This window comes from Hoplias malabaricus, chromosome Y (assembly GCF_029633855.1).
Source record: "Hoplias malabaricus isolate fHopMal1 chromosome Y, fHopMal1.hap1, whole genome shotgun sequence".
In the NCBI taxonomy this organism is placed as follows: Eukaryota; Metazoa; Chordata; class Actinopteri; order Characiformes; family Erythrinidae; genus Hoplias; species Hoplias malabaricus.
This window is the reverse complement of record NC_089820.1, coordinates 63,562,714-63,586,174: the sequence shown is the minus strand read 5'-3', so window position 1 is coordinate 63,586,174 and position 23,461 is coordinate 63,562,714. Positions and strand designations below refer to the sequence as shown.

The window sequence follows — 23,461 nt, the reverse complement described above, 5'->3', positions numbered from 1 at the left end:
TCAGATTGAATGCACGATGCCCAGTCATGAACCGGTCGCCCTGTCAGTGGTGTGTGGCTGTTTTGTGCCCAGTGAAAACTATGCTGGCTCTGGATCCCTACAACCCTGATCAAAATGAAGAACGAATGAACTGATTTATTTACATCTGAATTATGTAAATTCAAAGCATGATTTTTCAGTGTGATTGTTATCACTCATACGAAAAATCGTATGTATTAGTCGTATTTATTTAGTAGGCCTATTTGTATCAGGCTTGGAGTATTAAATCCAAAAGAAAACTAATAGTATCGCCCAACCCCACCGATCACAGAGGAGTCAATTCAAATGGTGATTCTTTGGTGAGTCGGCTCCCACTGTAATGCACTGCGCCTCCTCCAGCAGCGGCGCTGGCTGAGTGTGAGCCCGGAGAGCAGGCGGCAGGCGGCGGGGAGCGGAGCTGATTCACTGTGCCTCCATCCAGCTGCGGCAGTGAGAGCGCAGGGGAGATGGCGGAGATACCGGCTCTTCTCTTCACCGAGATTCGTTCACCTGCTGTCGGTCTTAACGGAGAGAAAGCCAGAGACTGCCTGGTTCTGCTGAACGAGCGCGAGACGGACCGTTAAATTCAAACCTCTCCAAGCGAGAGCCGTTGGCTAACGTTCGGAGCGCTAACGGTTTTTCTGCTGCCTCTGCGCTCAGGCGGAGGACTGCACACTCAGCACGGACTGGTTTTGAGGGTGGCTGGGGGCTAATATATGACATTTATATATATATTTTCGATATGAACCGCTTTCGGTTTTTTAAGGCTGGTGCATTTAGCCGCAGTCAGCTCAGCAAATAGCGGGTTTTATATCGCTGGGCTTAACGTTACTGTTCACCTTCAAGCTAACGTCAATGACAGCTTACTAGCGCCGTCGCATAGCTCACGATTTTCTGTATGGCACCACGTTGATATTTATCGCCTCTTTATTTTATTTTTAGAAACATTTTGTAGAGGGATGTTCGGAGGAGTACGAAGGGGGACGAACGACTCATTGACATCCCACCGTCGGACACCTGTGATTCCCGGCTGCTTCAGGTGTGAAGCCGTTGCCAGTTAACTTCACAAACCAGGCTTTTTCCTGCATTTTTTCGTCCATTTTAGGCTTTTCCCGCCAGCACCTATTAAGAAATATGGCCTCTGCAGCCAGCAGCCTCGCATCGTCCATCGCCAGCAAAACTAAAACGAAAAAGAAGCATTTTGTGTCGCAGAAGGTGAAGCTGTTTCGAGCCAGTGACCCACTGCTCAGTGTGTTAATGTGGGGAGTCAATCACTCGGTGAGCGCTTCAGCTTATATAGGACAACATTGAAGAATGTTAGTTCACCTATCTTGTCTTCACTTGAAGAATTCAATTAATCCTTAAGAATTATGGGCAATTTCACAAAAAGAATGTGAAATTAAATGTGGAGTATATGGCAAAATATACAAAACTAACAGACATTTATATGGTGCATATCCCGGTTTACTATCCCATATATTGACTGATTAAATATCCAGTGTCTAATTGAACATTTGGTTTATACTGTATTTGTAATGAAACGTGCAGTGGGTTTTTGTTCTTGAACCACAATAAGCTTAGAAAAGCGAACCACAGTAACAAGGTTTGTCATGATAATGTTAACACATTGTCATGTCTCACCTCTAATAACAGGTACCTTGCTGCTTTGTGTTATTAGGATCTCAGATTAGATACACCTTCAAAGACTTGGGTGAGGGGGGGGCTATTTTTAAAAGTCAATCTGCAGGGAAATATTCCCTTCTATGTGTTAGGTACTGCAAGTTACTCATGCTGCATATAAGGGAATTTTGTGAGATTGCACCTAATGATGTGGTAGTATGATTTTCTGCAAGAGATGGACATTTTCCAGGTGCTTGAAAAGCTTCTAATTAGACTCTTGAGACCCTGGTAACTGGAGTCTTGGGCTTTCATGCTGATCCCCAGAAGGTGGCTTTTCATGGCGGTAAGACATTATTATGAATTAGACTAAGGTAGTGGCTTCTGAATATATGTAGAGCTGCAAACAGTGGGAGATATTTTAGCTGTAGGGTGAAATATTGACTACGTGATGAAAATTCATGTAACAACAGGTCAACAAAACCTATTTTTAGTTCCAGACTGCTGTTTAGGTTTCACTCTCATACTTTAATATGGAGGAAATGTCCTTGACTATCACAGGCTGACATCTTATATCTTTGTCTAAAATTTCTTCCTGTAGTCTCGTTCTATTTGTGTCAGAGAAGCTAACAAAGAACGTAGAATGCTTAACCAAGCTAACAAGACTTCCATTTATTAGTCAGTTTATTCTTTTATGTTAATTCATGCACTGGTGCACCTTTCCATTTCGTTATTCGCTTTTCTTTTCAGCTGCAAACACCACCAGTTCGTGGATGCATATCTAGCAGTTAATTGCATACCACGCTGGATAATATTTTCAGTGATAATGCAGCAGGGTCTGCTACACCACCTCACGATTTGTAGAGACTGTTTCACTCATTTCTCTCTTCCTACGCAATTATGTTACTTCTGGTTTGGAGGTGTATTGTACTGTAAATGTTGGACTAAGAGATCTCTGTAATACTTGTTAGAATTTATTAGAATATTTTACTATCCTGTTTTTTCACTGTTCCTGTTGGCCGTATATACTCAGTAGAGTGTTTCCTAAAACTTTAAAGGCAAGCAGTTGTTCTTTTGTGCCTTGAGCCTTGGCAAAGTCTAACTGATGTGTCTTTCTGCTCCAGTGCTTTTAAGAGATGGGCCAATGGAGCCGTTTATGCAATTTTTAAACAACTCCAGGAGATTTTCTCTGGAGTAACCTTCATTTCTTAGCATCCATAACAACAGCATTAACTTGGCTACATGTTTTTCCTGTCAGTGTATTTCTTTGCTCTCTTCAGTGAGAAACTCTGGACATTTGGTACTTTGACCACTCTGAATATATATGCTTTTGAGTCATGAAACTAATATAAATTGCTCTGGGTTATTTCTCATTCTGTTTCCCTGAGCCTGAACTGGAGGTCGTCAGGAATGACATAAGTGGGCGTATACAGGCACTTTGTTTGTTTACTAACATAAAAATGCTCCACGGCATTCACTGCCGAGCTCCACTTCACAAGCCTTCCCCATTTAGCCAACATCCTCGTCTGAGGGAAATTACTGTTTTCAAAAAACAAGCTTGAATTTATTCTTCCTGAGTGCCAGCTCCCGTCTCTTAGAGCTGGCACTCTTGAGTGGGCTTGGAGACCCTCTCACAGTCAGATATATGCAGGAGCAGTGGAGTGCTAACCAGGAGAACTGGCTGACTCATCCTCTCCTCAGCCCTGGAGACTAGAACTGTAGCTACCGCTTACAATCTGCCACCTCCCAGAACAGAGAGAGCTTCCCTCTTACTCTTTCCCAGTCAGTCAGGTTTTGTTGAATATTTAATTAAGGTTCTCTCTTTTTTTTTTACAGCCAGTGACCTTGTAGTTGCCTTGCCTTAAGATCGTAAACGTATCCAAATGAAAAGCAGTGGTTGTTTGGTGTGCTTGCACACTTATTTTGCACAGCTTGATAAGTGCCATGTTTTGACCTGATTAATGCCTTGCTGCCTGCCTCTGGTGTGGGTATTAATTAGGCCATTACATTCCCTTCCTCCTTCATCTGCAGCCACTTAGTCTTTTACCAGAGCTACTCCTTGTGTAGACGTACGCATTGCTTTTGTTCTTCTGCCTTGTTTTGGGCTTGCCCTCGACCATAGTACTCAGATTTTCTTATTCTGTCCTCCTGGCCTATTTTCCCCTCTCCCCTTCTTTTATTCCTTTGACCGTCTCGCTTTTGCCTGGCTTTTATTATCCCATTCTTAGTTCAACACGGAGGACTCTTTTCAGGGCAGTGATTGCATAAGGGTGTCTGAAGTTTAACCCAAATGAAAACAGAGGATGATGGCCCAGGTTAATCCAAAGGCTAAAGACGAAATCAAGTCCTAGTTCTCTTGTCTCTTAAGGGTCTGATGTGACCCTTGAAGAAGAAAGAAAAGAATTGTAGTCATCTTCCTAATATTAAGAATCACAATATGGAGCATAGATATTTTTTGTTCAGTTATTATAATAGATTATGAGACCGTTGCACAGAGGGAATTTGTCATGAGCAAACTCTTAAATTGTAGGCTGCAATATGTATGTTTGTGCCCAAATTAGTCATATCTGGGTGTCTCTATTTCATTAATGAACAATGGCTTTGGAACCATACTCGGTGTGAAATAAATCAGAGCTGTGTATCCAAATGAAATTAAGTTGATTATGTGTGTAACCGGCACGGAGATCAGAGCCACTAAACCACATAACGAGCATCTCTGATTGTAATTACATGGACCCATTCCCATTACACTGCAAATAGGTTACATCCCTGTGCACTTGTGATATTAATATTTTGCTCGTCTGTGCACCGACCACATTATTAACACATTTTGTGAAGTGGAGTTTCATTGTTGGCAGCTTACCACCCACTGAGATAATTCCATACACATTACTCACAGATAGGCTGTTAGCTTTATTTTAATAGGATGGCTTGGATAAACGGTGGATAGAAATTACAAAAGGTGCAAAGACGGTGCCTTTATTTTTGGCTTCTTATTAGTCATTGCATGGTCTAATTTCTCAAACCATACAGAGAGTCAAAATAACATTTATATGCTGAAATGTTTCTTATGAACCATATAAATCTTTCTTCCTTCATGCTGTTACCCCATTTTCTGTTCTGCATGAATGTCTTTCTGCATCATCACAGTACCCAGAGGGCAGAGCCTTGTGTCTTCTAGACATGCGATGTTTGCACACCGTATCATACATTTGGGGCTAACAGTTTTTAGGCTTTCTGTAATGGATTCACCACAAATTATTAATAATTACATAATCGTTAAACCTCAATTACTTCTGCATTCATCAATATCTTTTATATACAGAGCTCTGTATGTCTACTTTTGTAAACCCAGTTACTTTTGCATCATGTCACAATTCCTGGGAGACCAGAGGCTGCTTAATTTATGGCGTGCGAAGCAAACTATTGAAACGTTAATAAGTACACTATAGTATAAATACAGACCTGACTGATTATACTGTTCATTTCTATCAGTAGTTTGATCAGAGGAGGATGGGTCTTGGTTCCTCCCAAGATTTCTTTCTCCAGCCTCAAGGGAGTTTTTTTTTCCAAGGGAGTTTTTCTCCATCGCCTTTGGCGTGCTTGCGTGGGGCTTTTTGATTTGCATTGCTACCTTTCCTGATACTAATTCTGTAAAACTGCTTTGTGATATTTTTTTAATTAGATCTCTTCTTAAGTTGCTGAGCTGTAGGACATTCAACATTTGCAGGCAGTGTTTTGACCTGTGTGATAATCTTATTGTCAAGATCATCGTAATAAGTATCACTGTAATTAAGAGCATTTTCACTGAGAGATTTTTAGTGGCACCAGGACTGTTTGCTCTACAAGTTCAGTATTTTGCTCCAGTCTGTTGTTAAGGCCATTCAGAGATCTGATTTCTAATCCTCCTGAAGTCAGTGGTTTTTGGTTGTCCTCAGACAAAGTCTGGTGCAGCTGTGCTTATGGAATGTATCAGCTCCTGGCACCATGTGTGGATTTGCAGACAGATTCAGTTCTTGGTGTATACTCAGGTACTTGGGACTTGTAAAAACTTAAAATTGGCTGAAATAATTCTTGTTATTGATTGGAAAAACAAATATAATATCTAATCACTGTGCAGTGCTTTACTTAGCATGATTCACATGATTTATATAACATCCAGGATTCTTCCCTGTTCTTTATTTAATAGCAACGCATTATGACAAGTGTCAGTTATGAGTATCCATTTGTATTCTTTTAAGAAGTCATTAAGAAGGGTTCATGGACACATGTTCTGTGGTTAAAACTCGACTGAAAAAAGACTGAAATTTTAATCATATCTGGTGTCCATTCCAGCACACAAGAAGAATAAATAACTCAAATGTATTCTTTGTTGGTCAAAGCATGTAACAAGATCAAAGTCACTGATGCGCTCTGTGGTCTTTCATTTCCAAGCTAAACAATGATCATCAGACTAAGCTCATTGTGGTGTAAGATTGGTTGTTTCTAGGAAACTGGGACAGATATTTTTAGAACTATTGTGTGGTGCGTTTAGGTTTGTAGAGTTGTGGACTATGTTCTTCTAATGACTGTCCTCTGAGCTATGACATACTGGCACATATTTTGCAGAAAATATGTTTAAAGTCCTCCAAAGATAAATTGTAAGTAGTAGTCTATAGTTTCTGTCTGTTTTGAATGTTATGTATGTATAGCTTTACTTGCTGACAACACCAGGCCATGAAAGAGGTGGAGGGAGCAGAATATGTTCGTAGATTGCTACCTTCCTCTGTCCAACAAGAAAGTACAAACACTGAATTTTTCATTTATGTGTATGTGCAGTGTACCGCCATTGTCAAACAGCAATAACTAATGCATTTTATGTAAGAAGTCACAGTCCTAACATGTTGCTCATTATTTGGATTTCTAAATAATGTTAATGCACATTTTTAGTATCAACAACTTGAGTCACCAGTTGTATAAATGGACTGGGGCGTTTGTTGACGGATGCAGGGCAAAACTCCCTGATGCAGTAAGAACAGATGGAGACACAGAGGAAAGTACACAGAAATAGCCCTCTGCGTCAGAGAAAAAGAGTGTGTGTGTGTGTGTGTGTGTGTGTGTTTAGTTGATATAGGTAGTGTCATAAAAGCTGGTTGGACTCCAGATTGAAGGGCAAAGGAAATATGTGCACCTGTCTGCATCATTCTGTGAAGTTATTCATATACGATAGCATGCTAGAGAACTGTTTAAGACAAATAGCATGTTTGATGCAGTATAGAAGTTCTGGTATTTTTCAAACACCAAATGCTGAATGTACCCTACAGGGTTGCAAACAAACACTGGTGCATCATGATTTTTCAGGATTACAATTGTCAATAAGGTATGGAAAATTATACTAAAATTATCAAACATGTAGTCTCTTTGTTTACTTTTAATACCTGACATGTTTGGTCAAAGTCTAGACTAAAGAAAATGGTTATAAGCTTGACATTGCTGCTGACTGCATTCTGTTTTGCTGCTGTTAGTGAAGGTGGAAGGTGTTGCTTGGCTGGGAGCCAGCAGTGCACCACATATTGAGAGTTGTTCTCTGCTAGATATTTTCACTGTGAAAGAGGAGAAAGGTTAATGAGATCCAAAAAAAGTGACCTAATACCACTTTATATTCTGATATTGAAACTACTTGTATGGGAGATGGGATCCAAAGCTGAGATTTTATGTTTTTATGATTTTATGTTTTTTTTAATCAGGTGCAACCAAACTTTTTCAACCCCAATTGCAAATTAGGTTTATTAGCAAAATGTACATGTTTTCAGCTGTTAACCCAGTAAACCCAGTGCAATAACAAGAGGTTTCTGCAAATTTAACACAAAATGTCACATTTTAATGACTACTGCAGTCTCAGAAGTTTTCGCCTCCTTGAATAGAATTACTCATAAGAGCATACATTTTTAAATCAGATGTTTACTCAAGCACAACTGATGCAACTTATCAAGGGTTTCATTAACACAAACAATATCTGGACTGCTTAGGGGTTTAATGTATATGATGTTTGATTGCATGTTAGAAATATGGCTAACCCAGGAGAATTGTCCAAAGATAAAAAGAGGAAATCATTGACTTGTTCCCTGTACAAACAAGGAACAGAATATAAAATGTTTGCAAAAGTGTTGAATGTTTCAAGAGATACATTTGGAAGCACAATTTACAAGTTCAAAGTTAAAGGAACCTTGGCTACACTAGCTGGATGTGACAGAAAGAGGAGACTGTCATTGGCTGCCACCAGATTCCTGTGGAGCCTTGAGGTCAATCTTTCAGTGACTGCAAAGGACCTGCTTGAAGATTTTGTGGCAGTCTCACGTGAACTGGAGGCCATCACCCATGAGGAATGGGCTAAGATTCCTCAGGAACACTGCCAGGAGCTGGTGTCTGGTTATGCATCATGTTTACAGCAGTTCATACCAGCAAAAGGGTGCTCTGATGAGTGCTACAAATGCTTGTCATAAACAGGTTGAATAATTCTAAGACTGCAGTAGTCATTACAAGTGGAATTTGTTTGGTGTATTGCAAACAACTGAATGTTTATAAATTTGACTGATAAGCAATCAGTCTGATAAACAATTACTATAAGGGATACTATTGTGTCATTTCTTGTATATGGTAACACTAATCCTGTATTTATTTTTATCTCTATTAAGATTTAAAAAAACGCAAATGTATGTTAGTCCAATATTAATATTATGTCTTGATTTGTTCCCATATTTGGAAATGAATCTAATCTAAAATTCTTTATTCATTTGTGCTTGATGATTGTTTTTAAATCTGTACCTAGCACTTAGCCTGACTTTCTTTATTTATTTATAGATAAATGAACTCAGTCATATTCAAATCCCTGTTATGCTGATGCCTGATGACTTCAAAGCAAACTCCAAGATCAAAGTGGACAATCACCTCTTCAACAAGTAACCCAGCGATTTTAATTTTCTTCAAAGTCTAATCTTGCATAATGGCCAGTTTTGTCTGCTTAGGTTTCTTACTTCTTTTCTTCCTGTCCCTCTCATTTTCTCACATCTAGAGAGAACATGCCAAGCCATTTCAAGTTTAAGGAGTACTGTCCTCTTGTCTTCCGGAATCTTAGGGAGAAATTTGCCATCGATGATCAGGAATTTCAGGTAACTCAATTGAATACATCTTCTGTTCTTACAATCATGTACCTATTGTTTGAAGCTAAAATTTGGACTAATCTAAGGCTTCATATACTTTAATATGTGCACGAAAATATGCCTACGAGGACTAACCTGTTCAGTTTATTGTGTTAAACTGCTTTAACAGTTCAGTATATAGAAAGCGTAAGAATAGAGCTCAGTGGAGCCTGTGTGTGAAAATTATTTTAGTTAATTCAAACATATCTGCTACATATATATATATATTTATAGGTGTGAGGAGAACACATCAATCATAGTCATCATCCACATTAACAATAATATCAAAACGAATCATTCGTTCTATGATTAGAGTAAATGTTGAGTGCTCAAAACCACATGTGATTGCATTGTGATCTTTAGAACTGTGCAGGTGGTTCCCATTGTTTGAGTGAATGCCAGAAAGAGGAACAGATGCACTAAGCTTGGCCTATTTCCCAGTGCACCAGTAAACTTCCTCACTGTTTGTGACCAGGCCAGGCTGCTATAGCTGTAGAAGTCAGGTTGATTTTTTATTTATTTATTTATTTATTTGTTTGTTTTAGTGGAAAAACATATTGTTAACACCCCACAAAAACAACTTAGTACCCTATCTATGTCTTTAAATTTTGATGACTCATAGAAAAGACATCTCTCATTTTAAGAGTCTAAATATAATAGTTCTCTATTTCAAATTCCACCATTACAGAAATGGCTTTTGATGTCCAAAAAATTATTATTATTTTATTACACCACCTGAACACTGCATTTGTCCTTTACATTGTATAAAAATTTTGTGATGCATGGACCAATAAAATCACTCCAGAATTACTTAGAAAACGTTTTTACATTGACTTCTGTTTAAAGCGTGGAAGTTTTTTTTCTTTCTTCTATAAAGCTCATATTTTGGATATAAGTGTTTTTTTGTTTGTATGTTTGTTTGTTTGCTTTTTTGCACAGCAACAATATACAGTGGAACCTCTACTAACGAACGCCTATACTAACGAACTTTCCAAGATATGAACCGGGTATTTGAATATTTTTTCCTCCACCAATGAACCATGACTCTAGAAACGAACCTGAGGCTCCGCCGAGCCGGCGGCTGGAAATGGCCACTGACCCCAATAGGCAAATCTTCCAGCGCCCAGACTTGAGTGAGCTTTTAAGATTAGCAAATTGTATTCGTGCTAAGTTAAGCCGTATCTACGCTTCGTCTCCCCACATTCACCCACCTACTCTCCGTTATTCCACCCACCCCCACCTCCCGTCATACAGCCAGTGCCTGTGTTACTCCTCCAGCGAGTCGTCACGTCTTCAAGGTAGCGATGTGTAACCACTTACAACTTTATTATTTCTTTTTTATTACTGTTACCACTGTATTTCTTTTTTATTTTTAGTAACGATACATGTTTTTTTTTTACAAATTTGAGAGTGTTGTAAATATATGTCAGTGCAAAAAGGGTGACTGTCGTGGGGGGGGGGGGGGGGGGGGGCTGGAATGCATTAATTGCTTTTCCATTATTTTAAATGGGGAAAATTGACTCGACAAACGAACTTTTCCACTTACGAACCGGGTCACGGAAAGTTCGTAGGTAGAGGTTCCACTGTATTATAATCCTCTTTGAGGTTATTTTATTGACAGTACAGTTTTAGTTTTTATCAAATTGTAAACTGATTGTACAAAGATCAGCATGTATTTATAGTCAGTGCTTTGTGATACATGAAGCCCCTGTTACAAAAAGTGCTGCTAGTTGATTTTTTGTCATAGCTGTGAATGTGAGTTTGTGGTTATGTATGTGGAACCTCGTGCTTCTGTCCTGTGGCAGAACTCTATAACACGAAGTGCGCCGATACCAAGCGATGCCCAGGGCCGTAGCGGTGCACGATTTCACACCTCCTACAACAAGAAATACGTCATAAAGATAATCACCAGCGAAGATGTGGCTGAGATGCACAACATCCTGAAAAAATACCATCAGGTAAATGTTTCTTCATTTAAGCTTTCTCCATCTGCCTCTTATTTGTTGGGCTGTTTTTAAGGAACAGCCATTTTCTGGTTCAGAAAAAGCAGTACAAATCCTCTTTTTGCAGTTGCGGATTTAAGAAACTGTTTTGATGGCCAATTGGTGGGCCAATAGGTTCCAAATATCAGGAACAGAACCGGTTTGAGAACCGGAGTTCATTTTGTGGAAAAGCGCTATGGCTGACAGCAACAAATCAATGTTCTGATTGGTTAAACGAACCTCGCGATCTGATTGTTCCAGCTAAAGCTTTCCTATTGGTCCATCAATTGGCCATCAAAACAGGGTCTTAAATCTGCAACTGCAAAAGAGATTCGCACACGCAGCAGAGAAGGAGAATGTGTGAATTTTTTCCACCTCATTCAAAAACTCTCACTGTCACATTTGGAACCATAAAAAGGTTTGCTCTTGCACATTTTAAGCCGTTTGAGAAGGTACAGGTTCACACATTCACGACATTTGATTTACAAATGCAAATCTTTTTTTTACACATTTGTGATTTTAAGTTATTGTTGTTGTTGTTGTTGTTTTAAATTTGTGCATTCCAATACATTTGTGGATTTTAGTTTTACGTGTCTGTAGTTGCTCAAACGCAGTTACAAGGTCCGCTCTCTCCATCCGCCTCTTATTTGTTGGGCTGTTTTAAGGCTTTTTTCTGGTTCAGAAAAAGCAGTACAAATCCTCTTGAAAAAAGGACATGACCATTAAATGTCTTATTTGAAGTGAAGTCTGGTCATGGATTTTCCCAAGTGGAAGTGAGTAGGAGGTGAAGAAGGCTGTCCCTGTGAAGAAGCTGAGTCACTCTTCTGAAGAGCCCTGCTGAGGTGGCTCATTTTTGTATTATTGTGTCTTTCTCTTTCCAGTATATAGTGGAGTGCCATGGCAACACTCTGCTTCCACAGTTCTTGGGCATGTACAGACTAACCGTAGACGGAGATGAGACTTACATGATCGTCACACGCAACATATTCAGCCACCGTCTGCCTGTCCATAAGAAATATGACCTGAAGGTGAGTTGCGTTAAAGACCTTCAAAATGTTTAACCAGACATTAACTGTATGTTAAGTAGCAGGACTAACATAAGCACGGTTTGACATAAAATATAAATCAAATTTCCAGCCAGACATATGGTCAGACACATCAATTATATTATAAATGTATTATAACTTTTAATTCAACTCCAAGGCTGTAAACATTACCCTTTAGAATTAGAATCACTTAATTGGCCACTGTGCTTGCACACAGAGGAATTTGTTCTCCACATTTAACCCAATCCGTGAAGTGAAACACACATTTACACACACACACACACACACACACTAGTGAACACTAGGGGGCAGTGAGCACACATGCCTGGAGCGGTGGGCAGCCCTAATGGTGCCCAGGGAGAAGTTGGGGATTAGGTGCTCTGGGGATTGAACCGGCAGTCTTCCAGTTGCAAGCTCAGTTCCCTATTCACCTGGCCACAGTTGCATACCATTTATTTCATGGTATGTTAAATCTGCAGGGCAACATATTTTTTCTTATTGCTCTAGAGCTTCAGACAGATAGAGCAATACATAAATTTGTGCCATCTGCCCATGTACAACATCGTTCAAAGAGAGTGGTAGAAATATCATGGCGAATTCCCTCTAAATGTTATGAAATGTTTTTTCAAAAAAACTTTTTATGTGTGAATGGGTGGGTTCGATTCCCGCTGTGAGGAGTGTGGTGTGTTCTCCCTGTGTCTGCGTGGGTTTCCTCCGGGTGACTGTCTGTGAGGAGTGTGGTGTGTTCTCCCTGTGTCTGCGTGGGTTTCCTCCGAGTGACTGTCTGTGAGGAGTGTGGTGTGTTCTCCCTGTGTCTGCGTGGGTTTCCTCCGGGTGACTGTCTGTGAGGAGTGTGGTGTGTTCTCTCTGTGTCTGCGTGGGTTTCCTCCGGGTGACTGTCTGTGAGGAGTGTGGTGTGTTCTCTCTGTGTCTGCATGGGTTTCCTCTAGGGGACTGTCTGTGGGGGGTGTGGTGTGTTCTCCCTGTGTCTGCGTGGGTTTCCTCCGGGTGACTGTCTGTGAGGTGTGTGGTGTGTTCTTCCTGTGTCTGCGTGGGTTTCCTCTGGGTGGCTGTCAGTGAGGAGTGAGGTGTGTTCTTCCTGTGTCTGCGTGGGTTTCCTCCGGGTGACTGTCTGTGAGGAGTGTGGTGTGTTCTCCCTATGTCTGCGTGGGTTTCCTCAGGGTGACTGTCTGTGAGGAGTGTGGTGTGTTCTCTCTGTGTCTGCGTGGGTTTCCTCCGGGTGACTGTCTGTGAGGAGTCTGGTGTGTTTTCCCTATGTCTGTGTGGGTTTCCTCCGGGTGACTGTCTGTAAGGAGTGTGGTGTGTTCTCTCTGTGTCTGCGTGGGTTTCCTCCGGGTGACTGTCTGTGAGGTGTGTGGTGTGTTCTTCCTGTGTCTGCGTGGGTTTCCTCTGGGTGGCTGTCAGTGAGGAGTGAGGTGTGTTCTTCCTGTGTCTGCGTGGGTTTCCTCCGGGTGACTGTCTGTGAGGAGTGGGGTGTGTTCTCCCTATGTCTGCGTGGGTTTCCTCAGGGTGACTGTCTGTGAGGAGTTTTGTGTGTTGTCTCTGTGTCTGCGTGGGTTTCCTCGAGGTGACTGTCTGTGAGGTGTGTGGTGTGTTCTTCCTGTGTCTGCGTGGGTTTCCTCCGGGTGACTGTCTGTGAGTAGTGTGGTGTGTTCTTCCTGTGTCTGCGTGGTTTTCCTCCGAGTGAATGTCTGTGAGGAGTGTGGTGTGTTCTCCCTGTGTCTGCGTGGGTTTCCTCCGGGTGACTGTCTGTGAGGAGTGTGGTGTGTTCTCCCTGTGTCTGCGTGGGTTTCCTCCAGGTGACTGTCTGTGAGGAGTGTGGTGTGTTTTCCCTATGTCTGTGGGTTTCCTCCGGGTGACTGTCTGTAAGGAGTGTGGTGTGTTCTCTCTGTGTCTGCGTGGGTTTCCTCCGGGTGACTGTCTGTGAGGTGTGTGGTGTGTTCTTCCTGTGTCTGCGTGGGTTTCCTCTGGGTGGCTGTCAGTGAGGAGTGAGGTGTGTTCTTCCTGTGTCTGCGTGGGTTTCCTCCGGGTGACTGTCTGTGAGGAGTGTGGTGTGTTCTCCCTATGTCTGCGTGGGTTTCCTCAGGGTGACTGTCTGTGAGGAGTTTTGTGTGTTCTCTCTGTGTCTGCGTGGGTTTCCTCCAGGTGACTGTCTGTGAGGTGTGTGGTGTGTTCTTCCTGTGTCTGCGTGGGTTTCCTCCGGGTGACTGTCTGTGAGTAGTGTGGTGTGTTCTTCCTGTGTCTGCGTGGGTTTCCTCCGAGTGACAGTCTGTAAGGAGTGTGGTGTGTTCTCCCTGTGTCTGCGTGGGTTTCCTCCGAGTGACTGTCTGTGAGGAGTGTGGTGTGTTCTCCCTGTGTCTGCGTGGGTTTCCTCCGGGTGACTGTCTGTGAGGAGTGTGGTGTGTTCTCTCTGTGTCTGCGTGGGTTTCCTCCGGGTGACTGTCTGTGAGGAGTGTGGTGTGTTTTCCCTATGTCTGTGTGGGTTTCCTCTGGGTGACTGTCTGTAAGGAGTGTGGTGTGTTCTCTCTGTGTCTGCGTGGGTTTCCTCCGGGTGACTGTCTGTGAGGTGTGTGGTGTGTTCTTCCTGTGTCTGCGTGGGTTTCCTCTGGGTGGCTGTCAGTGAGGAGTGAGGTGTGTTCTTCCTGTGTCTGCGTGGGTTTCCTCCGGGTGACTGTCTGTGAGGAGTGTGGTGTGTTCTCTCTGTGTCTGCGTGGGTTTCCTCCAGGTGACTGTCTGTGAGGAGTGTGGTGTGTTCTTCCTGTGTCTGCGTGGGTTTCCTCAGGGTGACTGTCTGTGAGGAGTTTTGTGTGTTCTCTCTATGTCTGCGTGGGTTTCCTCAGGGTGACTGTCTGTGAGGAGTTTTGTGTGTTCTCTCTGTGTCTGCGTGGGTTTCCTCCGGGTGACTGTCTGTGAGGAGTGTGGTGTGTTTTCCCTATGTCTGTGTGGGTTTCCTCTGGGTGACTGTCTGTAAGGAGTGTGGTGTGTTCTCTCTGTGTCTGCGTGGGTTTCCTCCGGGTGACTGTCTGTGAGGTGTGTGGTGTGTTCTTCCTGTGTCTGCGTGGGTTTCCTCTGGGTGGCTGTCAGTGAGGAGTGAGGTGTGTTCTTCCTGTGTCTGCGTGGGTTTCCTCCGGGTGACTGTCTGTGAGGAGTGTGGTGTGTTCTCTCTGTGTCTGCGTGGGTTTCCTCCAGGTGACTGTCTGTGAGGAGTGTGGTGTGTTCTTCCTGTGTCTGCGTGGGTTTCCTCAGGGTGACTGTCTGTGAGGAGTTTTGTGTGTTCTCTCTATGTCTGCGTGGGTTTCCTCAGGGTGACTGTCTGTGAGGAGTTTTGTGTGTTCTCTCTGTGTCTGCGTGGGTTTCCTCCAGGTGACTGTCTGTGAGGAGTGTGGTGTGTTCTCCCTGTGTCCGCGTGGGTTTCCTCCGGGTGACTGTCTGTGAGGAGTGTGGTGTGTTCTCCCTGTGTCCGTGTGGGATTCCTCCGGGTGACTGTCTGTGAGGAGTGTGGTGTGTTCTCCCTGTGTCTGTGTGGGTTTCCTCCGGGTGACTGTCTGTGAGGAGTGTGGTGTGTTCTGCCTGTGTTTCCTCCCACAGTCCAAAAACACACGTTGGTAGGTGGATTGGCGACTCAAAAGTGTCCGTAGGTGTGAATGTGTGAGTGTGTCTGTGTTGCCCTGTGAAGGACTGGCGCCCCCTCCAGGGTGTATTCCTGCCTTGCGCCCAATGATTCCAGGTAGGCTCTGGACCCACCGCGACCCTGAACTGGATAAGGGTTACAGATAATGAATGAATGAATAAATGAATGTGTGAATGGGAAAAGTGGGAATCTGTCAGTTTATTGTTTTTTTCTGAAATTATTCCTTCAATTTAAGTAGAATTAATGAGTTAAAACAGCAATTTGTTTATTTCTTTAAGCACATATTTTTTAACAACTCTTTCAGGGATCAACAGTGGCCAGAGAGGCCAGTGACAAAGAAAAGGTAAAGAATATTTTTTTTGTAGAACCAATTATGAAACTGTAATGATGAGATGAATATGATGCAGTAATCCAAACATATGAGACCAGTTATAGGACTATTTGTCTGCAGGATCTTTGAGTTCAGATAAGCATGCATTTGCACGTTCAGTACATTGCATGTGTGGGTTGGATACTACTCTCAAAACTTTGTAAGGTTTATTTTTCGGAACATTATCAGTATTCTCCCCAAATTAATGCTTGAAGAAAAGACCCTGTTTGATTGCCTCTCTTTTATGTTCAGTGTCTAAATGATTTCTTTTGTTTTATCCCTCTTATTGCTTGACTGGTAGTGTGAAATTTATATATTATTATATAGTGTTTGAACTCCACAGTGTTTTGTAGGTTTCTCCCGCTGTTGATACTAATGTAAAATGTAATTGAAAATTAATCATTGGTGAATGGAGCTAACTCAGTTATAGAGAAAACATAATCAACGGTCTAAACATTCTAGGGTTTGGGAGGAATGAATGGGGAAGGGCTTCAGCAACAATATTGTATAAAGCAAATTCTTCTCAAAAACTTCTCACCAGCGTTTATTTGTTCTTTTAAAAGAGTAAATAGTGTTTTTGTAAACCACTGAAATCCAGTAAGGCTCTGATAGCTGCTTTGTGACATCTCATGTATAATGTATATACGAAAGCATGTGAATAATTTGCATGCGTTTCGCTGTTCTCTGTTCTCTGTTTGCATGTACACCCTGTTGGCATGAAGGAACGCCCTCATTATGCAAATTGTGTTTCTTTTTATTCTTCCAGCTTTATTTGATGCTCACTTGGAAATGTGAATTTTATATTTCTGTCATATACAGTCTCAATATGGAATATAATTCTTATTATTAAACACAATTATTATAATATTATTTCTTAATATTTGTTTTATATCATTTAATATTTAATATTGGAGCTCAGTAAGTATACTTCTGATTTAATTTATTTATGAATACACGGCACGGAAAAATAAATGTTTAAAAATCATAAGTAAGATAATTATATGAAACTGTAAATCATGTAATTTTATAATATCAGTAAAGAGGGTGTAACGATAAAAATGTTTTCGGATTCTTTATCATTTTCAGTACGTTCTACTCCAATATTCCCTGTTTAAAATGTTTTGAATCAGCAGAGCTCTAATTAAATGGCAGCAGGTCCCACAAAAAACAGCAAATGTCCTCCTCATAGACTCTGTATGAGAGAGGCTCTAAAAGAGTAAAAACGTTACAATCGTTACACCCTTAACACTAAGGCAGCTGAGAAGGTTTCTACCTTGAGATCTTTCAGCAGGCCTTTCACCCTCTTTCTAGCAGCCACGCCCACCTGACGATGGGGCTCCGCCCAAATCTCGCATGAGTCAAAAGCTACAAACCATCCGGATCGCCACGCGCTTTTACTGCGCCATCAGACACGTAAGAAAACACGAGCAAAGAACTGTCACACATTTGCTTTCCTCAGCATTTGCCAGCTCCCACATTTGCCTCAGGAAAAGCACTGTCCTCCATGGAACCCACAAGGGGCTGCAGACTCGAAAGCTTGAATTTCCCTCGTCCAGGAATAATGGCTGTATCTATGGGGACCTCAAAAACACGATCAAAAAATCTTGTTTTGGGCGGAATTGATGAATAATCAGAACAGATTGCTAATGTGACTATCAATGTATAAAACTAGTAGGGACATTTTGTTTCTTTTGTAACACTTCTTGTATACTAAATAAGTGTTTAAAAAGTGTTTTTTTAATAATCAAAATATATAATATGCAAATTAAGGTATGTTTTAAAGTTGGATTAATTTGTATTAGAGTGAAAAGCTGTATTGGAATGAACATGGTTTGATGAGCTCTGGGATAAAACAAGAGATATCATAAAAAGACACTGTCCTTGAATGATTGGAACAGTTGTTGTCCCAGACAGTATCATATTTCGTCTTGTGGATAAGTCTGAAATCAATTTTCATTGATTTAAATTTGAAGATATATAAATATATGTTCATTCGCTTGCATATGGAAAGCCAAATGAAAGTAATGGAAACAAGTCATTTCTTCACTCATGCTCAGATAAACAATATTTTCTTGTTTGTGAAATAGGAGAGAAACAAAAAATATGAATTTTATGAATATGAATATGAAAGCTTGTATTTAATTGTCTTTCTAACTGGATATATGTGAAGTTTAATTGCACAGTGCTACAATTCGAGTGCAGATTCTAAGATGGTGTCCCAAGAATTGACACAAAACAAGTGAACAGTTACTTTTTCAGTTCCCCACTCACACTGCCCTGGTTAAACCCAACGCTTGTTGCAGAAGGAGGCTAAATGCGAAGTTGTCATTTCTGTTAGGCCTTCAGTGCTGAATACTTAAATAACACAAATATTCAAATAATGAAAATCATTGTGTTTTTACTGTAAACATCTTGCCCAATTAGAGTTTTAGATGAGTGTTTGTTGATATTTTTATAAATGAGTTTTTAATAAAATGTAAGGAATATAAAAGGCAAATGGGCAATTTTCCCAGACCCTGATTAAGCCTCGACTAAAATGGGTGTTCAAAAGTGTCACTATAATGTAGTCCAAGTCCATGTCTTGGAAACCATCTTAATATTAATCATTGTAATCCCTGTCTGTTATGTTGTCCATACCGTCCAGCCAAAATTTCAATAGCTAGTAAAGTAGTTAGACTTGCTTGTTGCTTACCCACAAATAGCAGTCGGTTATTGTTCATTAGCTTCCACTGAGTTTAATAACACCTTTTCCTCTCTGTTTCATAATGGAAAATCAGACCAAGGAACTCCCAACTTACAAAGACAACGACTTCATCAACGACGGCCAGAAGATCTGTGTAGATGATGAGAACAAGAAGATGTTCCTGGAGAAGCTGAAGAATGATGTGGAGGTTTGTGAGCAGTGTGTCAGAAACTTTAGAAATGAAATGCCTGCTTTCTATTATATGAGCCGGTGAATATCTGAAACAGTATACTGTGTGGGATCTTCTGTAGTTTCTGGCTCAGCTGAAGCTCATGGACTACAGCCTGCTGGTGGGGATCCATGACGTGGAGCGTGGTGAGCAAGAGCAGCCAGATGAGGAGAGCGAGGATAATGACGCTGGAGAGGAAGAGGGGACAGAGAGTGATGGAGGGGTGACGGGAACTCCACCTGATAGCCCCAGCAATACACTTGACAGCAACAAGCCACTGGGCCCCGGGGAGTTTGACCCCAATGTTGATGTCTACGCTATCCGGAGCCATGAAAGTGAGTACCATTTTACCCATTATTTGCATAAAACCTAAACAAACAGATTTCCACCCGATTCCTCATACACTGTAAAACTGGGGAACCCTGTTTCTGGTGATCTATCCCTGTGTAGAGCAGTGACAGGAAAGGTTTGGGAAATACTACTGTAGACTATAAATTCATGTGATTTTAGACACTCCTATTGTGGAATATAATGAATAACACAGCCCAGTAATGTGAGATTAATAAATACTTCTGTTCTCAGATACACCAAAAAAGGAGATCTACTTCATGGCAATCATAGACATCCTCACACCTTACGATGCTAAGAAGAAAGCAGCTCATGCAGCTAAGACAGTGAAGCATGGGGTGAGAATGTTTTTACAGCTTCCTATGAATTATTTAAAGACAGAGAGCTCCATTTTTAGACCTAGATTTAAGGCTATGTCAAGAGTAAAAAGAATTTCCAGTGATGCTTCAGCTCTGAGACTGACATCTACAGCTGTAATAAATCAAATTCATACACGGAAATCAAGCTCAGAGTCCTAGCATCATGCTGGAAACATATACATTGTTTTTAATGTTTTAATTGTATTGTATTTAATGTGTTTAACATATTTTCTGTGCATGCTTATGGCAGTGCTGTCGTTTCTCATTCGTTCATCCCAGTTCTACACGTTTTCGAATGTGGAGCATTTACTTATTTAGTTTAGATCCACAGTGCCATCTATTGGAAGTACTTTGAACAGGTGAAATATATTTAATTGTATGAAATGCTGACATTTTTTCTCTTTTTCTCATCTTTCTCCTCATAGGCTGGAGCTGAGATTTCAACTGTTAATCCGGAGCAATATTCCAAGAGATTTTATGACTTCATCACTACCATTCTGTCCTAATTGCTGCCTGAAATTTCATCTCAGGATCAAGTTTAGGAGGAAGTTTGAGGTGAAAGCAAAACATGGAAGCCTTCACCACTACTAAGAGGCTTTTATTAAGGGATCCTGGGGGATTTACCAGGGTCTGATTTGTTTACATTTATTTTGTCCCTGTGTTGTTTGGCTTTTTTAAACATGAATAAATTATTAAATAAATAGGTTTATGGTACCAAGCAGTGGATGGACAAATATGATGTACTCGTGCGTTATACTGTGCTGTACCTCTGTGTTAGATATTGTTGAGTGGGCTGTTGAGTGATGTTGTTGTGTGTTTATCTGGAATCCTCAGAGCTGCTTTTTAACATTTATTCTATTTTAGTCTATGGCGCAAAGAAAACATCATATGTTGCCAAATCTCTGGGCTCAGGTTAACCTAGGTCCTAGGCAGTATAAATAAGTTGAATGCTAGAGTTGATCTGCCTTTAAATCCATCCGTCATATCCATGGATTACTGCAGTTTGAGTGATAAGTTTGAGATCACTTTTCCAGTCATAGTGAGTTATTTTAAATATTTGACTAAGCACTTGTACCATTTGCAAACAGAAATATTAAGAGAGTTTCCCGTCCTTTTAGACTGTAGAGTGGACAGCTCCAGTGAATTTCCTATTTGGACTTAGATTTAGTGCCAGCTGCACGGTTTCTTAGAGGAGTTGAGCCACAATGTAGAAAACTTACAGAAGATTTTTTGCACATGATCTAATGCACCAAAACGTTTATGCAAATTATACCAATTTCACCACAGACTCGCAGGGGGTCATGCAATAGTAGTGAGATTTTGTGTTAAAAACACATAGAATATATAACACTGGGAGGATTAGATATAATAATAGCCTTGTCACTTTTTTATCCTCGAAAATAAGAGGAGAGGGTTCTAACAGTTTGTGTTACGAAGCCCAGAAGAGAACATTCTGTGGACAATTATGCATATATTTTTACATCCCTTTCTTTAAGACAATGCACTTGCTTTAAATTGGATCGTGCTTCCAGCGGGAACGGCGAGGTTTTTTGTTTTTGCTGCTGTAGGATGATTTTGGTGGCACTGGAAGAACTGGGAGAATGAAGCCTATATCATTTGGTCTTGCTCTCATTTGTTCTCTCAATTTGTTGTGGTCTCGGTGACCTCGAGTATTATATAACCACATAGAAATAGTTACACTGTATGTTTTTTTTTCCTTCAAAAAATATCCTAACATGTTTGACTGTATTTGTTCACATCAATATCTACACTGTGCGAAGGTGTGCCTTTTTTACTCGGAACTATTTATTTTGTATTTGAATCATTTTTTTTTTTAAAAAAAACAAAAGTTTGCAAATGTTATTTTCTAAAAAGGGAGAGGTGCATTGGGTGAATCCTGAGGTGGTTTTGCTGTTCCTGTGATATGTAAATATCTTCGTGTATAATCTATTTGTGATCTTATGACTGAATGTTGCATTACTAAAGGTACAACCATTTGCCAACTCGAAGAGCTAAATCAGCAAATCTGTCTCAATGTTTGACTGACGTTGAAGTGCAATGTTCTGTTTCTCTGCTTTTGGAAGAGACATCTGATGTGTCGCAGTGCAGTGCTTGTATAACATATCCTTTTGAAAATGACTGAGATATTTATTCTGTATTACTTGGAATCTGCTTTATCAACAGCAAAGAATAGAGACTTTAAGCCATGTTAACCACTTTTTAAACAAGGCACATCTTTTTAAGCCTAGAAGTGACACACTGAAGACCTCATGGACTTTACTGCGGTAAGATCGCCTCATGATTTTCGATCAATTTGATATCCATCCATTACATTAGAGCCTTGCTGAGGCAAAGTGACATTTTCTTCTGAGTTTTCAAATGGATAAAACTCCTTCTTTCCTAGAAATAGTCAGTTCTACTTTGTCTGTTTGATGTTATAATATCAACATTTTGAAAGGAAGGTGGTCTGAGTCGTGGAGTGTGAATCTGAGACTCATTTTTAGAGGAGGGAACAAAGAACGAACCCTTTAAGAAAAAAGATGCATATTAAGGTCAGTCTATTTGTCATTGTTGTTCACGTCATGGATGCGTACGGTTTACTCATGTGTATGTGCTGTAATAATTTTTTTTGAGGCACTATTTCATCAGCATTACACAATAAAACGAGGCTTTGCTCACCCTGTTTGCCACATCGGCATTTTCTGTGTATTAAAATGACCTCCAAAACAAATGTATTACTTGAAGACAGGCTCTTTAACTACAAGATTTGGTGGGGATTTTTTTTCCAGAATGATTTGATGTAGAACCTGATTTAAAATTGATATGTTTTATATTTGAGAAACTCTGCCAAAATTACAAGTGACCTACAAAGGTTTTCTGAGGTGTGTGCGTAAAGGATATATGTAAAATAATAACAAAACAGCTCTGGGTAATTATTTGGGGGGGCTGTTATGAATATATTTAAAGCTGAAAAAAATATGTACAATGTCCCACTCATCGGGCATTCTTAATAACTTAGCCTTTACAGATACTGAAAGTTTCAGACATAAATATACATTGACTTTACATCATAACAACATACAATTGTTTAGAAAATGACATTCTCTGGAGTCCTCTGCTGTAGTTCTTTGTTTAACCGAGGGAGGGCGCATTAATCCTTAAGGCCTTCCGCCTTTTCTATTTTAATTGCTTTGTATTTTCTTGTATTCATTTATAGTAAATAAATGTAGCGAGTCAAATCAGTAAATGCTTTATGGGATAGAAGGCTGAAAGCGTGTTAAAAGGCCATAAAGTTTGCCTGTAAACTGAGATGAGAATCATTAGCCTATGTCCTCTACACACTCACAAACATGTTTAGTCTAATAGTTAATATTAGATAAAATACATAATATTTTGGCGAGTAATGAACGTAACCTAACCTTTATTTCCAGCAGGGCAGTAAATGGCTGCCTCGCGTCTTTACGGCTAGTTCCGTCTGTCAAGTGTCACAAGTCTCAGTTCGAGATGCTGAGCTGATTAAACACACTTGTTTGAAAAATACACATTTCCATCCTAATGTTTATGATTTAAGCAGTGACTCCATGTTGTTTTTGTCACAGAGGAATCTCTTAACCCCCCCTTTCCAGATATTTTAAAACATTAGCCCCTGAGTTTGTCTTTTCATGCTAGCAGCTAAAGTACAGCAAAGTGACTACCCTGCGGTTTAGTGCCATGTTCAAGTTCTAGCTTTTGTGATTCAACTGAAGTGGCGGTAGTTTAAATAAAAATGGCCGCTTTCGCTTTTTATTCAGTTGGTTTTAGACTTTCAGTCCGAAAATCAAAGTAAGGTTTGGTGATGGTTCTTCAGAGGTAATGTCCACACATTTATATTATTAACACATTTTTGGTGGTAGGTGACCGTTGTTACAGATAAGGGCTAGGTTTCGGAGCAGGTGTCGCTTTTGTAATGAACTTACGGTTAGAGTTCAATAAAAATAAT

The 23,461-nt window shown here is 40.5% G+C and overlaps 1 protein-coding gene across 4 annotated transcripts; it reads left to right on the top strand.

Annotated features, from left to right (window-relative positions):
- The first annotated feature begins 386 nt into the window (after positions 1 to 386).
- On the top strand, positions 387 to 22,192 carry LOC136678138 (phosphatidylinositol 5-phosphate 4-kinase type-2 alpha-like). Of its 4 annotated transcripts, none has more exons than XM_066656021.1 (11): positions 387 to 1,057; positions 8,476 to 8,573; positions 8,687 to 8,783; positions 10,619 to 10,771; positions 11,677 to 11,823; positions 15,798 to 15,836; positions 17,175 to 17,276; positions 18,641 to 18,754; positions 18,858 to 19,110; positions 19,358 to 19,461; positions 19,908 to 22,192. In XM_066656021.1, the coding sequence occupies exons 2-11, from the start codon at positions 8,509 to 8,511 to the stop codon at positions 19,986 to 19,988; spliced, it is 1,155 nt and encodes a 384-aa protein (XP_066512118.1). In that variant the 5' UTR covers positions 387 to 1,057; positions 8,476 to 8,508; the 3' UTR covers positions 19,989 to 22,192. The 4 variants fall into 4 exon arrangements, with proteins under 4 accessions (XP_066512118.1, XP_066512116.1, XP_066512115.1 ...); XM_066656019.1 differs by having other exon boundaries at positions 387 to 1,296; positions 17,178 to 17,276; XM_066656018.1 differs by having other exon boundaries at positions 387 to 1,296.
- Positions 22,193 to 23,461: the final 1,269 nt, after the last annotated feature.

What these genes read in the sequence shown, in the direction of transcription:
- LOC136678138 (XM_066656018.1), top strand. Translation starts at nt 1,153, where the DNA reads ATGGCCTCTGCAGCCAGCAGCCTCGCATCGTCCATCGCCAGCAAAACT. An exon ending in AGCTGAAGAATGATGTGGAG is followed by an intron (nt 18,755 to 18,857) that starts GTTTGTGAGCAG and finishes GATCTTCTGTAG; the next exon opens with TTTCTGGCTCAGCTGAAGCT. An exon ending in CTAAGACAGTGAAGCATGGG is followed by an intron (nt 19,462 to 19,907) that starts GTGAGAATGTTT and finishes TTCTCCTCATAG; the next exon opens with GCTGGAGCTGAGATTTCAAC.